General features: G+C 38.2%; 1 protein-coding gene across 3 annotated transcripts in view; it reads right to left on the bottom strand.

The window, feature by feature from the left end:
* The window catches only part of KCTD5 (potassium channel tetramerization domain containing 5), a 32219-nt gene extending 20665 nt beyond the window's left edge, over positions 1–11554 (bottom strand). For all 3 annotated transcript variants that reach the window (XM_053991657.1, XM_053991655.1, XM_053991656.1), the window contains exons 1-4: positions 11242–11554; positions 3789–3897; positions 2687–2778; positions 1737–1832 (exon numbers count right to left, since the gene is read on the bottom strand). In XM_053991657.1, coding sequence (XP_053847632.1) covers positions 1737–1832; positions 2687–2778; positions 3789–3897; positions 11242–11475 — 531 coding nt within the window. In that variant the 5' untranslated portion in view covers positions 11476–11554. The remainder of the gene's footprint in view (positions 1–1736; positions 1833–2686; positions 2779–3788; positions 3898–11241) is intronic.
* Positions 11555–15964: the final 4410 nt, after the last annotated feature.

Below are 15964 nucleotides of genomic sequence, written 5' to 3'. Positions count from 1 at the left end.
GAAATGCTAAGTGTAAAAAATCATTTTTTTCAAAACCAACCACTTGAGCACGTTATATATGGTTCAGAGCACAAGGACTCTTAATCTGTAAAAATATCACCCTGAAAAGGCTGATGAGTCCATCTTTTTTCACATACAGAGCATGGTGAGTACCGCACCAAAGACTGCTTCTGAAAGAAAGCATGCTGCTGAGCAGCATGGGCTTAGAAAAAATTACAGAAATGCTACAGGGTTTGAAGGTATTAACAATAAAACTGTTTATGTACAATATTCTAATCCTGCTTCAAGTGAGTACAAAGGAGGGAATGGGCTACTGTGAGGTAATGAGATGCTATGTATTATGAGATCATACAGCTGTTGTGTTTAGCTACTTCAAACTATGTGTCTAAATATATTCAACATGGGAGAGGGAGGAAGTAGGGAGACAGCTGGATGAAACAAGTTGTAATGTCCAAGAGAACCACTGGATTCTTCCAGTTCTAAAAGAGATTATAATAGGTCTTTCAGCAGTTGCACTGTCAAAGCAGTATTACTCCCAAATACAATATCCCCAAAGGGTTTAGGAAAGGCAAAAGATATGGTGTCATTTAATCTGCTAAGAAGTAAAGGAGTTCTATTTGTAATGAAAGCTAGTTTCTCCTGACAAAGAAGAATGTTGAAAAACCTTTTTCCATGCACTGGCCAAAAAACAGTCGTGTATTAAGTGAGAGGTTTTTTCGGAGACTTAAACAACATTTAGCTTGTGGCATGGCAAACATACCTGGTAATACTTGAAGTGGAGTACTGAAGCATGGAAAGCTTGCTCTGCGCCTGTTTAGTCTATTTGCTCACAGCTGTCTCCACATTACTAGCACCTTATATATTTTATCAAATATAAACAAAATGTTCTGTTTTCCCTTTGTGTCATAAACATTTTTTAAATGTTGCTTTGTTGTGTTATTAGAGTGAGACTGCACAGGATAGCGGGCTTGTGCTTATTTCAATTTCTCCTATTGTAAGCATCAGACACTGAAAAAGGTGCTAGCCAATGAACACTTGTGTTTCAGAGTTAACAGATTCATTGCTCCAATGCAGTTTAAATACTCTACTGGATTAGGAATGTGAAGGATAAAGCAGCTGTGCAGTTCATTTCTTACTTACAGAAATTATCAAAGATAACAGATAGATCTTGGGATTTTACAGTGTGTTCTGGAATGTACACACAAAGCTATTTTTACGCACTGCAAAGAACAAGAACATTCACATAGCTCACAGCTATCAAGCTTCACATCTACACAGTTAAAATCCACCCTCCTTTGTGTATCAGTTTTTCTTCTCTGAAGAACCACTCTTTGGGCCTGGCAAACATTTATATCCCAAGCGCATCTCTTTTACCCAGAGCTCTTCCTATCCAAGCTATCATTAATATAAACTTGTATTAGTTAATTCTGGTTGATTCACCCTTCAACTGCTCATGTGTACATACTGAAGAATTACATTTCAGACATGTTGCAGATGTTTGTATAGAAAGTCAGCAAAATTTACCTCCTGGAAAGCTGAATTTTTTTTTCTGTTTTTTGACAAATGCAAACACACGTATCACATTTTAACTTTGCTGTGTATGTTTATCCAAATTCTGAAAATGACTGAATAAAAAAAGATGCATGGAATTTCATTTATATTCCTCTTTCACAAAATGTACTTCATACTGATTTCTTAGAAGACTGTGTTAACCATATCCCATACGGATTTTTTACCTGTTCAAATTTCCAGCCATCGGACATTGTGGAAACCATTTGAGTGAGCTCCTCTTCCTGACACTGCAGCACTCTGTATACATGTTTGACTGGCACCTTCAAGAAGAAATATAAGATGCTCAATAGGGCATGGAATTCACTATGTTTGTGACTTGTCTGAAGTTGCCCTTACTCTCTAGAAATGGTAAGCAACACCACTTTGAACCCATTCAGAGCAACCAATAACTAGGACCATTTTAGCTGAGACCTATAGTAAATGCTATCAGAGAAACCCCGCAATCCAACAACCTAACTTCAAAAGAAATTTGTCAGTAACAATGTAAGTTTGTAATATCTCCATGAAGACTCAGTTACCAGGGAAGTTACCAGTTACCTGAGTAGCAGAGTTAACGAACAAACTTTACCATATTCACTTTCATGGAGAACATGAGGGGCTATGAGAAGAGGCAACCTCCTCAATCACAGAGCATTACAAATAAAGAAAGCAACTTTGCTACAAAAACATATGACAGGAGCTAAACAGCATCTGTACGTATGCTACATAAACATACTGTATAAACAGCAGTTATACCATAGTTAGGCAACCTCATCATATTCAGAACATTTAAAAGTCAATGAGAAAGCTATGTTCTACAAAAGCTGTTCTCTAACGTAACAATTTCCAGAAATGATATTAGAACAAATTCTACTATTACCGAACATTTGTGAACAATTACTCAGAATGTTTTCAGTTTGTAAAAGAGATCTGTGAACTTTGTAAGCAGACTGGCAGGAACCAGCAATTAAAAATATTAATCTTTGTATACTAGTGGTTCCTGATCATCCAGTGATGGAGGTAGCCATTCAGTATCTTACTGGGGAAATCAGGAGTTACATAAAAAAACAAATGGAACCCACTCACTGCTTGTCATAGAACAAATAATCAAAAGCACATGAGAAAACAGCCTCACCTGAGAGATTCTGCTGTCTCTTTCTCTTATTTTGTCCTTTACCAGTTTTATTAGAGATGTGATATTGTAGAATTCAGCCTCCTCCAGTACACCTAGTATGAAAACATTTTTTGGAAGACAGTGTAACTAAAGACTCCAGGCCAAAATCACCAACCAGTTCATAAGATCATCTTCTCAACATCTACAGGAAATTATTTATTTTTCCCTATGACAAGGCAGTTCACCAACCTAACAATTCTGGCTTCTTTCAGGTACATGTAATTCAATGTTTGGCTCATTATAAAACATTGCCCTAAACATATCTCAAAGAAAACTGATGCCATTTCACATAAAAAATGAGACAAGAAACAAAAAAATGTGCACAGATACCATTCCATAGCAGACTGATAGGACTACCATACCTACCCGTTCTCCACACACAGTATGCTTAACAATGCACATGGAAATTATATTTCATACTATTTCTCCCTTGTTAAATTGTATTTCTCTTTGATAGATTTCTTCAATATGCTATCAATACAGTTTTATTACTTTTATTACTTATACTTTATTTATATGTTTTAAACATATAAATATAAACATATAACATAAAACATATTTATATGTTTTAAAACAGTCATCCTCCATTAGGATAAAATTGACACAAACTGGGAACAAGGAGGAAGAAGCTGGGGGCAGAATTCAGTCTTTAAAAGCATATTCTATACATCTGAACATGCCAGAACTTCACTTTTAGTTTGCTTTACATCTTCTAAAGCTTGCTTCCTAGGCAGCAATCTTTTGCTTAAAGAGAACTAAACCCAAATATTTCACAGTCACACAGGAAAGATATAAGATTACATAATAAAAGGCATCTCCCCTCGTGTTTGAATACTTATGTTCCAATGAAGAATGGGGGTTGTGAAATCAGGAATTCTACTCAAAATGCTCAAATAACCCCATACACTATAACTGCATGATACCTATCACTTTTGCTTGAAACAGATAGAAATGCTATACTGGTTAAGGTTTGCCATCTTGTTCTAAATTAGTTTTGGTGATTCAAAAGAAGTGAAAATAATAAGCAAGTGGCAAGCAAACGAGATATTCAGAGATGTCTTACCTTCCTCAGCTAGGTCCTTGTTAATAACCAGCTTTCCGTGTCTGAGATAGTTCAGTACTGGCCCAAAGTAGGTTGGGTCTCTGTCTATTAAATAGGCACCTGTTTCATCCTAGATTAGAAAAACAAACAAACACAAACCAAACAAACAACCCAAAACAAAGCAAAAGAACACCAAAGCCCAAACCAACCAAACAAAAAACCTCACAATGATTTCAACATCCAAGTGGGAACTGCAAGCTAATATTCATCTTGCAGTGAGCAGGTATTCAGATATAGCCACATCCCTGAAAGCTGGATTTATTAAAGACAATAAAAGGAATTAAACAATATAACCGTCATGGTATCAGATTGATCAATCAAATAATCCAATACACAACTTCTCTTATCTGATCAATCCCCCTAACTCCTTATCAGTGATTAACAACATCATTAGCATGAAAGATCTAAGTGGTAACTGAGAACACCAAAAGTTAAGGTTAAAAATAGCACTTAAAACCAGGAAATCTTGTTTGGGAGCCTGCAGAGTCAGAACAATGGCTACATTCTAGCGAGATTCAAGTATCAGTTTTTCCTTTCACTTCTTTCTTTTTTTTTTTTTTTTTAATTAAAGGCAAACCTAATTTTTCTTAACCTCAACACTTTGCTCTAAAAACATTTGCTTTTGTCTTTGGTCAGATGTACAAATACTCACAGGGTACTGAGAACTGCTATGTACCAAGCAAGAGTTGTACATGCATCTTCTAAAAAAAAAAAAAAGTACACTGAAGATGCAATTCCTACCTATCTCATGCGGACAAGTGAAGTAATAGATGAATAGATGAAAACTAATGCTCAATTTACCAAACAGACTACAGCGTTTTGTGAATTATGAAACAATTCAAGAAATTCACCTGCAGAGCTGATATTCTTGACAAAGAGATAAAGAAGCAAAATTGGTAATTCCTATGTTATTTAGAATCTATGTGTGAACCCCTGCAATCAAGACAGTACTGACATACTTTGTGCTGGCTGGAGAACTAAGGAAGATTCATAGAAAGATTTCTAACTGATCCACTGCTCCTTTCTACTATCAAGTGGAGTACTGACTGTATTAATGCATTAGTACATAAGGTTTTGGTGCAATGGATATCCTACAGATATATACTAGAGAGATGCGGCAGCACCCCAAATACTTTTTTACTTATTCTTATTTTTAATATTCTAGTAGTTTACAGGAGATACTAAAAAAATCATCATTACCAATAATGTGGATCATACTCCCCTCAAAACCATAGGTAGTAGCAATAATTGCTACTACCAGTTTTATGGTATATGAAAGAAACTCTAGTTTCTTTCTAGTTTCTAGGTAGTATACGAAAGAAACTCTACCGACTCAATCCTCTGCATTTGAACATTAATGCTTATATGGAAAGGTTTGATTACCTAACTGTGATATCTAAAAAATCTCTCTACTTAACAGTATGTAGAGTTCGTAAAATGTTTCATTGGAAAAAAACTTAGAGGATGTATTTTCAGGTACACAGATTTAGTTTCTGAATAACTGCACTTGTCCAACTAGGATCGGTAGAATGCAGAAAAACCACAGCCTGAACTACAAAAGCCATAAACCCTTTCTATAATTACAATTAAATGCTTTACACACCTAGACACAGTGTCATTTCAAAAGAAGTGAAGTAGTGCATAATTTTGTATAAAATTACCTGTTCAAGAAAATGCTAACATATTAAAACCTGCTGGCAGTTAACCTACACTCAGACCAGACAGTGCTTGATGGAGTCTAATCACAATTTCTTCTGCACTAAGCTCATGGTCTCACAAAACTATGCATCAAAACCAGTAGATAGATAAAGTAGTATAGTTTTAATATTTAATCTACGAATATATTTACATAACCAAAACACTTCAAGAATGTGCAATCTACAGATATAACCCAAGAAATTAGAATAGCTGACAACTGTATGAATTATAAGCTGAAAAGTGTTATTTAGTAAAGGAAAAGAAACCAGTGAGGTTGGAAAGGAAATTCCAAAACAGATAAAAAGAAAAGCTGTTTTAAAGAAAAAAACCCCGTCATCATCTGAACTGCATTAAGAAACACAGGGCTTACAAAACTGGGAGTCTTCTGGGAGATTGGTAGGAAAAATCAATCTCTAGAAATAATCTTCTTCATTAAGATGATTGTAATTTTTCACACTGCAGTGCTTTCTCACATAATCTTCTGAAGCAATACTGGTCATCAGCTCTACACCACTTCAGAGATAGAGAGGTGGGTGACAGAAGGAAAGCGATTAAAAGCTCTAAATGAAATCTTAAGTAACAATGACTTCACTCCTTGCACAAAAGGCCTGAACATTTGTTTTTTGAAAGGTCTGCATTATCTGAAATTGTATTTTTCTGAGTTGATTTCTATATACTAAACAAGCTTCCAACAAAACCACAAAGGGAAAAAGCTATGTCAGGCCTTTTCTTTCAAATTCCACCTTGAGAGGTCATACATGAAAAACATACACATCTCAGTAGTGTCATGGTTTACTCTATGAAGCCTTTCAGACAAGGTGCCTTGAAAAATAATAAAAAAGAAGGCACACAAAAGTCCTATAATTTTTGCTATAATCTATTTTTTTAAAAAACATTAGAAAACATCAACAGTTAAAAGAACTCTGGCTAAATTCTAACAGTGTGCAACCCAAATTCTGTCAACAGGATTCACTTAAGCATCTAAATTCCATGCAAAAGTTGCTTACCCAGATTACAGACATAGAAAATATGCATTAATTTACATTAAGAGGAGGATGTATGTCTTGAACATTGACCTGACAGCTCAGATATGCTACACACTAGCACCAAGGAGTCAAGAGCCTTATTGTAACCATATGCAAACAACGCACAGGTGAGTGACACAAAAAATTTACTTCCTCAGCATCTTCCTATACAAAATGCCTTATCACTCCTCCTTTTGAGTGAGCTGCCTGAATATCCTTCAGTGTATGCTAAGCACTTCATGTTGAAACCACTAAGAAAGGCCGATTACACTAGATCTGTAAGGATATTTACGTAAACATAAATCCAATACAAGCTGACACAGAAGCTCTACCTAGAACTCTAAAAATATAGGTCGTAAGTCTTTCAGAATATTATCAGGACTGTTTTCATCCATACGTACATGAAAACACACTGTATTGTCACATGTAATTAGCTTTTTGATACTTTTTAATATAAACTGTTTTACTGTAAGATAAAAAAATAAATTGTAAATGTGATCCAATGCAAACTGGACAATTTAAAGAGGTAGCTAGTTTGCATGTACATAACTAGCTTTAGGCTTGCTAGCTTAAGTATTAATAGACTTTGATGTCCCAGCTATGCAATTTCCTCTGCTAAAGAGTAAATTGTTTTTTCTACAAACTTTGAGAAAGTCTGCATCTTCACTGACACAACCAGTGGTAGGTATTTTGAAGCCATTTCCTAAACTTCAGGTGAATACCACAAATGTCACAGAAACCTATATTCTAATAAGGTTTCAAAGTTCTCTCTCCTTTAGATGTATTTTATAGAAACAGGTGTTACTGTTTACCAGAACAGCAGCAGAAATTCAAGTTTCCTCTCTATTCAGTATAGTAATACCACCCCTCACTTAGAGGTGTTTCCTGCAAATGTTGACATTCTTCATAAGAAAATTCAAAACAAATGCACGTTGTCTTTGTGCATCCAACCCTAAACTGCTAGTTAATCACAGGACTGTTTGTATCTTTACCCATTTCTACTTTTGCATTACATTCTTCTCTGAAGAGTTTTTTTCTTCATTGTCTGTAAATTCTAGGCTTTTTTCATGCATATTTACAAGGACACCATTTAGAAGACAGCATTGTCTACATACAGTGAAGACTGCATTTATTTATTCCCACACTAATGTTTAGCTCAAGTTACAAACACCATGGAATTTTAGAGGAAACCTAGTAACTTGGCCTTAAATTTTCAATCACCTGGTTCAGCATACCAATGAAAAGTCAGTGTAGCTCACAATTACATTCCTTTGAAAAATACTGACCAAAGCAACTAAATTATGGATTCCAGCTGCAAATGTTTTCACTTCCGACCTTTATAGAGACTGAGGCTCAAAGGAATCATAATGAATGCTTACCCTGATCTTAGTTTAAAACACACAAAGACCTCAATTTATTTATGGTGAAATGTAACCTTTAGAAAGTAGCAGTGAAACCTAACCATTCCAATAAGTAATTACTGTCACTGCTAATATTATGTACTTTCTAGCAAGGACATCTATAGTTTGACACTTTGCTAGCTGGATTTCACAACACCTTTGCTAGACTGAACAGGCTTCACTATTAGATTTCTTGTCTCCATGTATGTACCTCTGGACTGAGAAATCACTCCTTAAACTTCTTCCCATAAAAAAGTTTTGTTCTTTAAAACTTTTTACCAAATCATATTTCACCTTGTGACTAGTCACTGCCCTGCTGTGAACCTTGAATTGCGGATGCTAGAATCCAGTACAGGATTCCAGTAGGACTCAAAAGGTGCACCAAATACATACATCTCCCTAATCCCATTTAACAATCTCCCCAAGAATTGCATTAAAACACTGGCTGAAATGTCATAAATTTATTTCCAATTAATTATCTTCATTGGGATCAAGTCATACCATCAAGCTCTTGGCTCAAAGCTGTATGCTCTAACATGAATATTTTAATTTTATATAGTTTTTAAATTTTACATAATTTACTTATTCTGAGTTCTGATAAAGGCAGCAATATGCACAGAAATACAGTAGTATTTGGTACTAAATTTGAATTTATAAATAATTGTCATCCCTATCATCTGTGCTTTTTAAATATTGAACTAGTGAATTTTTCACAAACTGTGTGGCCTAAAAACTTTGAGTGTCTGCAGACTAGCAGTACTTATCAAAACTACATCAGTAACACAACCCACCTGAGAAGTCATAAATCTCATGGACAAATTACATATATCTGTTACTTCTTAGAATAATGACTACAATTTAGATATTTCTTAATGCTGACAGTCAAGGTTGCACTACCAGGAAGACTTTGATTTTTCTAAACCACTCAGTGCTTGCGTGCTTCCTTCTTTGACAGATTCTATGGCAACTTTAGTAAGCCATTAAAAATCAAGCATGAATACTACAGCCAAAACATTATTACAAAAGTTTGACAATCTCCTTCTTAGGGGAAAGTTAAAAGAATGCTATAACAGTTTGCAAACAAAAAACTGGTATATAGCTAAAATAGGAAGATGCTAAAACAAGGAAATATATGTAAATTGTTAACAGTAACGCAGTAAAAGCATTAAAATAAACAATGATGACAAGGTGAGCAAGGCTCTGCTTGTCTATTTTATGTATTCATCTCTAAACCAACATTTAAATACCATGGAAAACAAATCCTATTCTGAACAGTAAATATGACCACTACTGCTCATTTATTTGCTGAAATCTGAAATGCTTCTTAAACAGTTTTAAAGCTGTGAGTGACATTGTGAAACCTACTAAATTCAGAGAGTCAATGTCACTATCCTAATGTATTCAACGCTAGTTTGGCCACAGGGTGTGCTAAAGGTTAGTCTTTCTCCCATTACAAGTGGAAACATACCTGACAGCTGGAGACAGGCTGCCCTGTCCTACTCAACATTAGTACCTGAAGGCAGTTTAAAGGCCAACATGCTACCTTTCTTGAAGCCTCTCAGTTCTTTACAGTAGCAAGCAAGGAAATCACAGAATATCCTGAGTTGCAAGGGACCCACAAGGATCAAGTCTAAGTCCTGGCCCTGCACAGCACAGCCCCAACACTCCCACCATGTGCCTGAGCTTTGTCAAGCTCATGGCTTGGGGCCATGACCATTCCCTGAGAAGCCTGTTCGTGTTCAACCAACCTCTTTGGAAAGAACCTTTTCCTGAATATCCTACATAAACCTGCCTGAGACAGCTCCATGCCGTTCCCTTGGATCCTGTCAGTGGTCACACAGAACAGAGATCGATACTGCCCCCCAAGAGGAACATGCAGACAGCAATGAGCCTTCCCTCAGCCTCCTCTTCTCAGCTGAAGAAGCCAAGTGACCTCAGCTATTTTTCATATTGCTTTCCCTTCAGAAACTTTGTGTTCCTCCTTCAGATGCTCTCTAAGAACCTTAGATCCCTCTGATATTGTGGTGCCCAAAACTGGCTACAGGACTCAAAGTGAGAACACTCCCCAAAACAGAGCAGAATGGGACAATCCCCTCCCTTGCCCAGCTGGCAGTGCTGGACAACAGTGCAGGAGACTGTTGGCCCTCCCATTTGCCAGAGCATATGGCAGTGCTTTATGTTTTAATTAGGAAACCTTAGAGGAATCCTTTCTTACTCTCTCCCAAACAAAGACAGTTTACCTATCAGCAAGCCACCTACATTTTTAAATTTAGTTTTATAGGTTAATTTAAGCTCTCCATAAAAACCTCAACCAAAACCAAAGACAACTACAAAACAATTCTCACACCACCACACTTCAACTTTTTTTTCTTCTAACTCAGGAACATTACATTCTGTTCCCTATCTTAAGTGTTCAAATATCCTTTCTGGAAGTTATGCCTGAAAAAACGATTAAATTTACTAACCTCACTGAAAAAAAAAAAAAAATCAAAATTTATATATAATAAGCAACTCCTTATTTTCAACCTGTTGGTTATAGTGTTATAAGCTGTTCCTTTCTTTTCCCTAACTGTACTGGAAAATGGTTTTTGTCCGTGATGCTCCAAAATTTCTTTCAGAGCCAGCACTATATACTTTATATCCATTACTACATAACATATCACAAATAAAATCTTAATAACTTTCTTACCCTACTAAAATTGAGTCAGAGTGAATACCAAAATATTCACCCACTACTTACAATCTATGCAGAATATGCAACATTTTTCTCTAAGAATTGCTGAAAAGACAGAATACTACGTCTAAGTGAGAGATTATTATCAAAAGTACTTTGCTCTGGTTCTTGTAATTGAACAAGAGAATAATGACAGTGCAGAATAATAACACAGTGTCAGTGCATGCAGATATTTCATTAAAACGCTAGAAGTAAACCCCGTCAGACAACATAAAAATATTACACAAACGTACAAACGATACTGTGCTGTCTGCTCTATTTATGAGCAGTTTTGTTATTCACGGACCCAATTGCTTCGCACGACATCACTCATTAAGCAACACTCTTCAGGAAGACTCCCTCCACGGCAACAGAGTCGTTCCTGCCGCCCCTCACCGCGGCACCGGGCCCCGCGTTCCCTTCACGCCAGCGGCCGCCTAGGCAGGCGCCACAGCGGGACCGGGCGCCAGCCGCAGCGCACCCTCAGCGCGGCAGGCGGGGAGCGGGCCCGGAGCGGGCGCGGCGGCGGGGGGAGCGGGCCCGAAGCGGGGAGCGGGCGCGGCGGGGCCCGCGCTCACCTTGTCCGAGTCCAGGTCGGGGTCGGCCTGGCAGAGGCGGAAGAGGAAGGACTTAGGGTCCCTGCAGAGGGTCTGTCGAGTGGTCAGGAAGCAGGTGCCCCCCACGTTCAGCCTGACCCACTTGCCGGGCCCCGCGCCGGGCAGCGGCGCCGAGCTACACCGACGGCAGGGCCCGCCCGCGCCGAGGCCGCCAGCCGGGGGCACCGGGAACTCACAGTGGTTCTCCGCCGCCATCCTCGCCACCGCCGGAAGGGGCCGCCCCGACTGCCTGGCCCCCGGCGCACCGCCCACCGGAAGCGTCGGCTGGAACAGCGCCGTGCCCCTTCTCGCCCGCCGGCCGAGCGGCTCCGGCTTGGGACCCCGGGAGCAGCGGTCGCGTCTGCGAAGGGGCCGCCGCCGAGCCGGAGGCCGCGGGCCCGTCTGTACCCCATGCCCCTCGCCCCACGGCGGAAGGAAGAGGCGGAGGCCGCGCAGAACCCTACATGCCTTTATTACAGACTACCAAGCATAAATGAAATCCGTCATCCAGCCACTAACTACACATCTACAGCACAGAGATCTGTCGAGAGGAGAATAAACAGTCATTAAATTATGAGATATGATTAAATCATCGACCAATAGAAAATTTATATAATAAAGCCAGAAAAAAGGTGTAAAATATAGTTTACAATAATTATTCACATTCAAGGCTGTACATCAATACATACAACACCATGGCCCCGAACATGAATTCAATCCAAATAATTCATATATTAGAATTTAAATAACACAGACTGAACTAGAGGCCAACAAGAGCCAGCAAATAACCTTAGAAGAATAAAAATACAAAAGTGTGTATCATATCATTGCATTATTTGCTTCTGTTTTCACGAGTTCTTGGAGGAGGGGAGATTGTTTTGTGGTTTGTTGAGGAGGGGTCAGGGGTTTTGTTTCTTTGGGGTGGGTTTTTTTCTTTTTTTCTGTACATCACAGTTACAGCTACAAACCAGGTAGAGCATATTACACATGTAACTGACTGCCACCAACCTGAAAACAGCATACAACTATCAAAACTGATTATGGTTCCTGGTTCCTAATTTTTCTCTTTTGTCAGAGTAGTTTTCAGTTCTGCTACCATTTCGAACATTCACCACACCAAGTCAGTTAGTACATGGCCACAGGAAGCTTTGTCAAATGGCAATCATCTACATTCATGGCCCAGCTGACAGACAGATTTCTCTCTTGACCAGGGACAGGACTCGAGGAAATGGCATGAAGCTGAGAGCTTTAGGGTTAGGTGTCAGGAAAAGCTCACAGGAGCTTTAGGTTAGGTGTCAGGAAAAGGTTTTTCACTCAGGGGGTGGCTGAACAATGGAACAGGTTCCCCAGGAAGCAGTCACACTATCAAGCCTGCCTGGGTTCAAGGTGTCTGGCACATGGTGGGATTGCTGGGGAGTCCTGTGCAGCGCCAAGAGTTGGACTTGATGACCTTGATGGGTCCTTTCCAACTCAGTATATTCTTTTTACTCTAAAACGAGGCTATTGGGTGTTTAAGAACCTCTCCAACTGTTTGTTGCATAACGGTAATTTCTTCTATGAAAGAGGAAACACTGTGAAATTATCAATAAAAAATGAAAACATGCCATTTTGGATTACAGAACTACTTGTCTGTAAGCTCACTTGATCAACTGATAAACAATCTGCATCATGAGGCTTTGCAGGAGCATTTCCACTTGATTCACAAAATATTTCCATGAAGCATTACAGGCATTCTGCAAAATTTCAGATAAAAATACTGCACCTATTTGTGCAATTTACTAGTAGAAAGAATGATCAGAATCCATCCAGAGGCCACATCTTTAGGCAACTATTAATACACAAGTTCTCTCCTCAGCAAGGTGTTGAAATCAAATGTTTTGCCCACAGGCCAAATGAAGTAATTGTCTTGACTTTACTAAATCATTCAGAAGAAAATGTACAGGTGGGAAATTCCCATAATTCTTCAAAGTTCCCAGCACAAAAAACAATTGTATCAAACACATTGAATTAAGCATCTTGAACTAGGAAAGCTGTTTCAATTCACAATTCTTTTCAGACTTATATAGAGCAGATACCTCACAATTAAATCACATCAGAAGGAGAAAAGTAGAGCACAGTACTGATAATTTGATCTTTTCACCACCTAAGTGCCTAGCAAATGGAATCGTAATAGGCAATATCAGTCTGCTAACAATGCCTCAACATCACATCTGAAGTAACTCTTTCTTAATACAAAACCTTTACAAAACTGGACTTTACGGCAAATGGTAATTTCTCAGTTTATTAAAGTAGTCCTAAACTTCTTGTGACTGGGCAGTAGTACTTCATCCTTTTTTAAGCTCCACACCACAGAAAAAGATGAAATAAATACCTTTCTGAAGTTAAATACCAAGCAAAGCAAAATTACAACATTATTGACCAGATTCTTCATAAATGATCGAAAATTGTTGAAATTTCAAGAGATGGAATGAATCAACAGATTTGGTTTTCAGTAGGTCTGCAGTAAGGAGAAATCTTAAGAAGAGTCTTCAAGTACCTATTTTTTTATTTTTTTTTTCTGCTTTGAAAACCTTGGATTAAAAGCAGAAAAATCACCTGGCCTATGTGCAGCTCTGAAGAACCTCCCTTGCACATTTCATTCCATGAACTCCCATGAACCACAGGAGTGATCTTCAGGACAAAGACCTGATTCTACCCCACATCAGGTATAAGCATTTAAAATGGGTACCAGCCCTTCATAGTATGCAGCACCTCTCAATACACATTTAAGTGGACAAACTGGTAAAATATACTTGAATCCATGATTGCTTTGTGATGCCTCACTCTATACTCTTGCCACCTTTCAAACCCACAGATTCTACACATAGTCCAAGAAACAGAAATACCTCTCCCAGGAAAGTTCTAGCCCCTTCCCAAAAAAGCAGTAGCTAAGTAAGACTGGATTAGGAATACTGAAGCTCTAAGTGGAGTGATGCCTGTAAGAGATGCTTACGGTTTTCCAATAACAGCATTGTCAATTAAAAAAGAAAAAAGGACTTCTAGAATGCAGACATCAGCATTCCAGATACCTTCTTGACAGCTTACTGGTACCAAGATCTACGAGGCTGGCTGAAAGCTTTTGGTGGGCAGAATGAAAGCCTACTGAGAGAAGATTTTCAAGGCGTGAAAATTAATTTGCTATGGTAAAATAACTAAAAATCTAAAAATTACAGAAAACACATTTAAGCAACCTAGATCTCTACCTAGTTAACAAGCCAGTGGAGGTCATTTTGCCAGACTTTTTATGTGATGCCAGGTTTTGTCACACTGAACAGCAGTGGCACTGTGAATCTCCATCACTGCCAAACTCTCCTGTATTAAGTTGGGAATACGTCTGTCTAGCTCTCAATACCAGAGACTAAATTCAAAAGTGGTAAAGTTGTCTCCAGTGGACACAATACATGGCTGGAATTTGACAGCTGGAGAACAAATGGACAGCACTGCAACAGACTTAAAATACATGTCATCTTGGTTAGAACAGCATGTATAGCTTACTACAGGCAGAGATCAAAGGTACATTGTGCTATTCAAATTTGAGTGACAAGGAGTATACTTTGTATGTGATGGAATTTCTCATGGTGCAAAGGGAACATTTTTCTGTCTTCCTCAGCCATTTACAGGACCCCTTCTTCCCCTTAACACCAGACACAGTAAGCCAGGGATTTGCTTCTCTCAGGTTTCCGTGTGTGGTGAATACAGAAGACTACAGGAATGCAGTTGCTCCAAAAGAAAAGGCAACTGCACTGTCTCTTTTAAAGACTGGAAAAGCTGAACTGCCATCAAGTTCAACTACGTAACACAGTTTTTAAGATATCAATAATAAAGCTCCTTCACCCTGTAAAAGAAAATATTCTACATTCACATATTTTCTGAGAACTCTGATAAGCCACTGTTCTTAAAATACTGCTTCTTCTAGTGAACAGTAGCCTATGAGTTTTTTCAACATTGTAGAGAAACCTTTCTTTGGTGGAAGGAAAAGCACATCATAGTATGACAACTCAAAATGCAAAGTAATGGTATATGCAATGAGTGAATAAGTAGGTGTGATGTTTATACTGCTTTTAAAACAAGGAAGGAATGCCTTTGTCCAGACCTAGGTCATTCTCCTCTGCAAGGTTTAGGAACACAAGCATGTAGAAAATACCACTGGGGAAGTTTTTTTTAGCACACAGGAAGTTGTGTCTTTGTAACATGACAAGAAATGTTTGACCACAAAAACAGCCACAATTTGAAGAGGATAAAGGAGATCAATATGAAAAATATTTTCATTTAATAGATATGCTTTAAGTACCATATATTTTCCCCTTTGTATCAATATTTGCCTTTGATTTTCTCACCAGATTACTTTATTATCTGTATTTCAATTCCTTACATTTTTTCCAGAGTTCCTGAATGTTTGGCCAAGGACCAAAAATAGAATTGATATCTCATTACACAATGAGACAAAAAAAAAAGTCAAGTAATCAATTGTACAAAGTTTTCACACTTCCTTCTCTATCCAAGAAAATAGGTTGGCCCCACTAAAGTGCACAACACATGCACACCCTGGAAAGAAAGCTTCTAGCCCTCATCTGCTGAAAAGGTGAAAAACTATCTACTATTTCAATAGTAGCCTTTTCTCCCCCATACTAACTAGTTTCTCTTTTAGTTAGCGTAAGTTTAAAAG

This window comes from Vidua macroura, chromosome 16 (genome assembly GCF_024509145.1).
Source record: "Vidua macroura isolate BioBank_ID:100142 chromosome 16, ASM2450914v1, whole genome shotgun sequence".
In the NCBI taxonomy this organism is placed as follows: Eukaryota; Metazoa; Chordata; class Aves; order Passeriformes; family Viduidae; genus Vidua; species Vidua macroura.
Note: the sequence above shows the minus strand (reverse complement) of the source record. Positions and strands in the feature narration are given on the sequence as shown.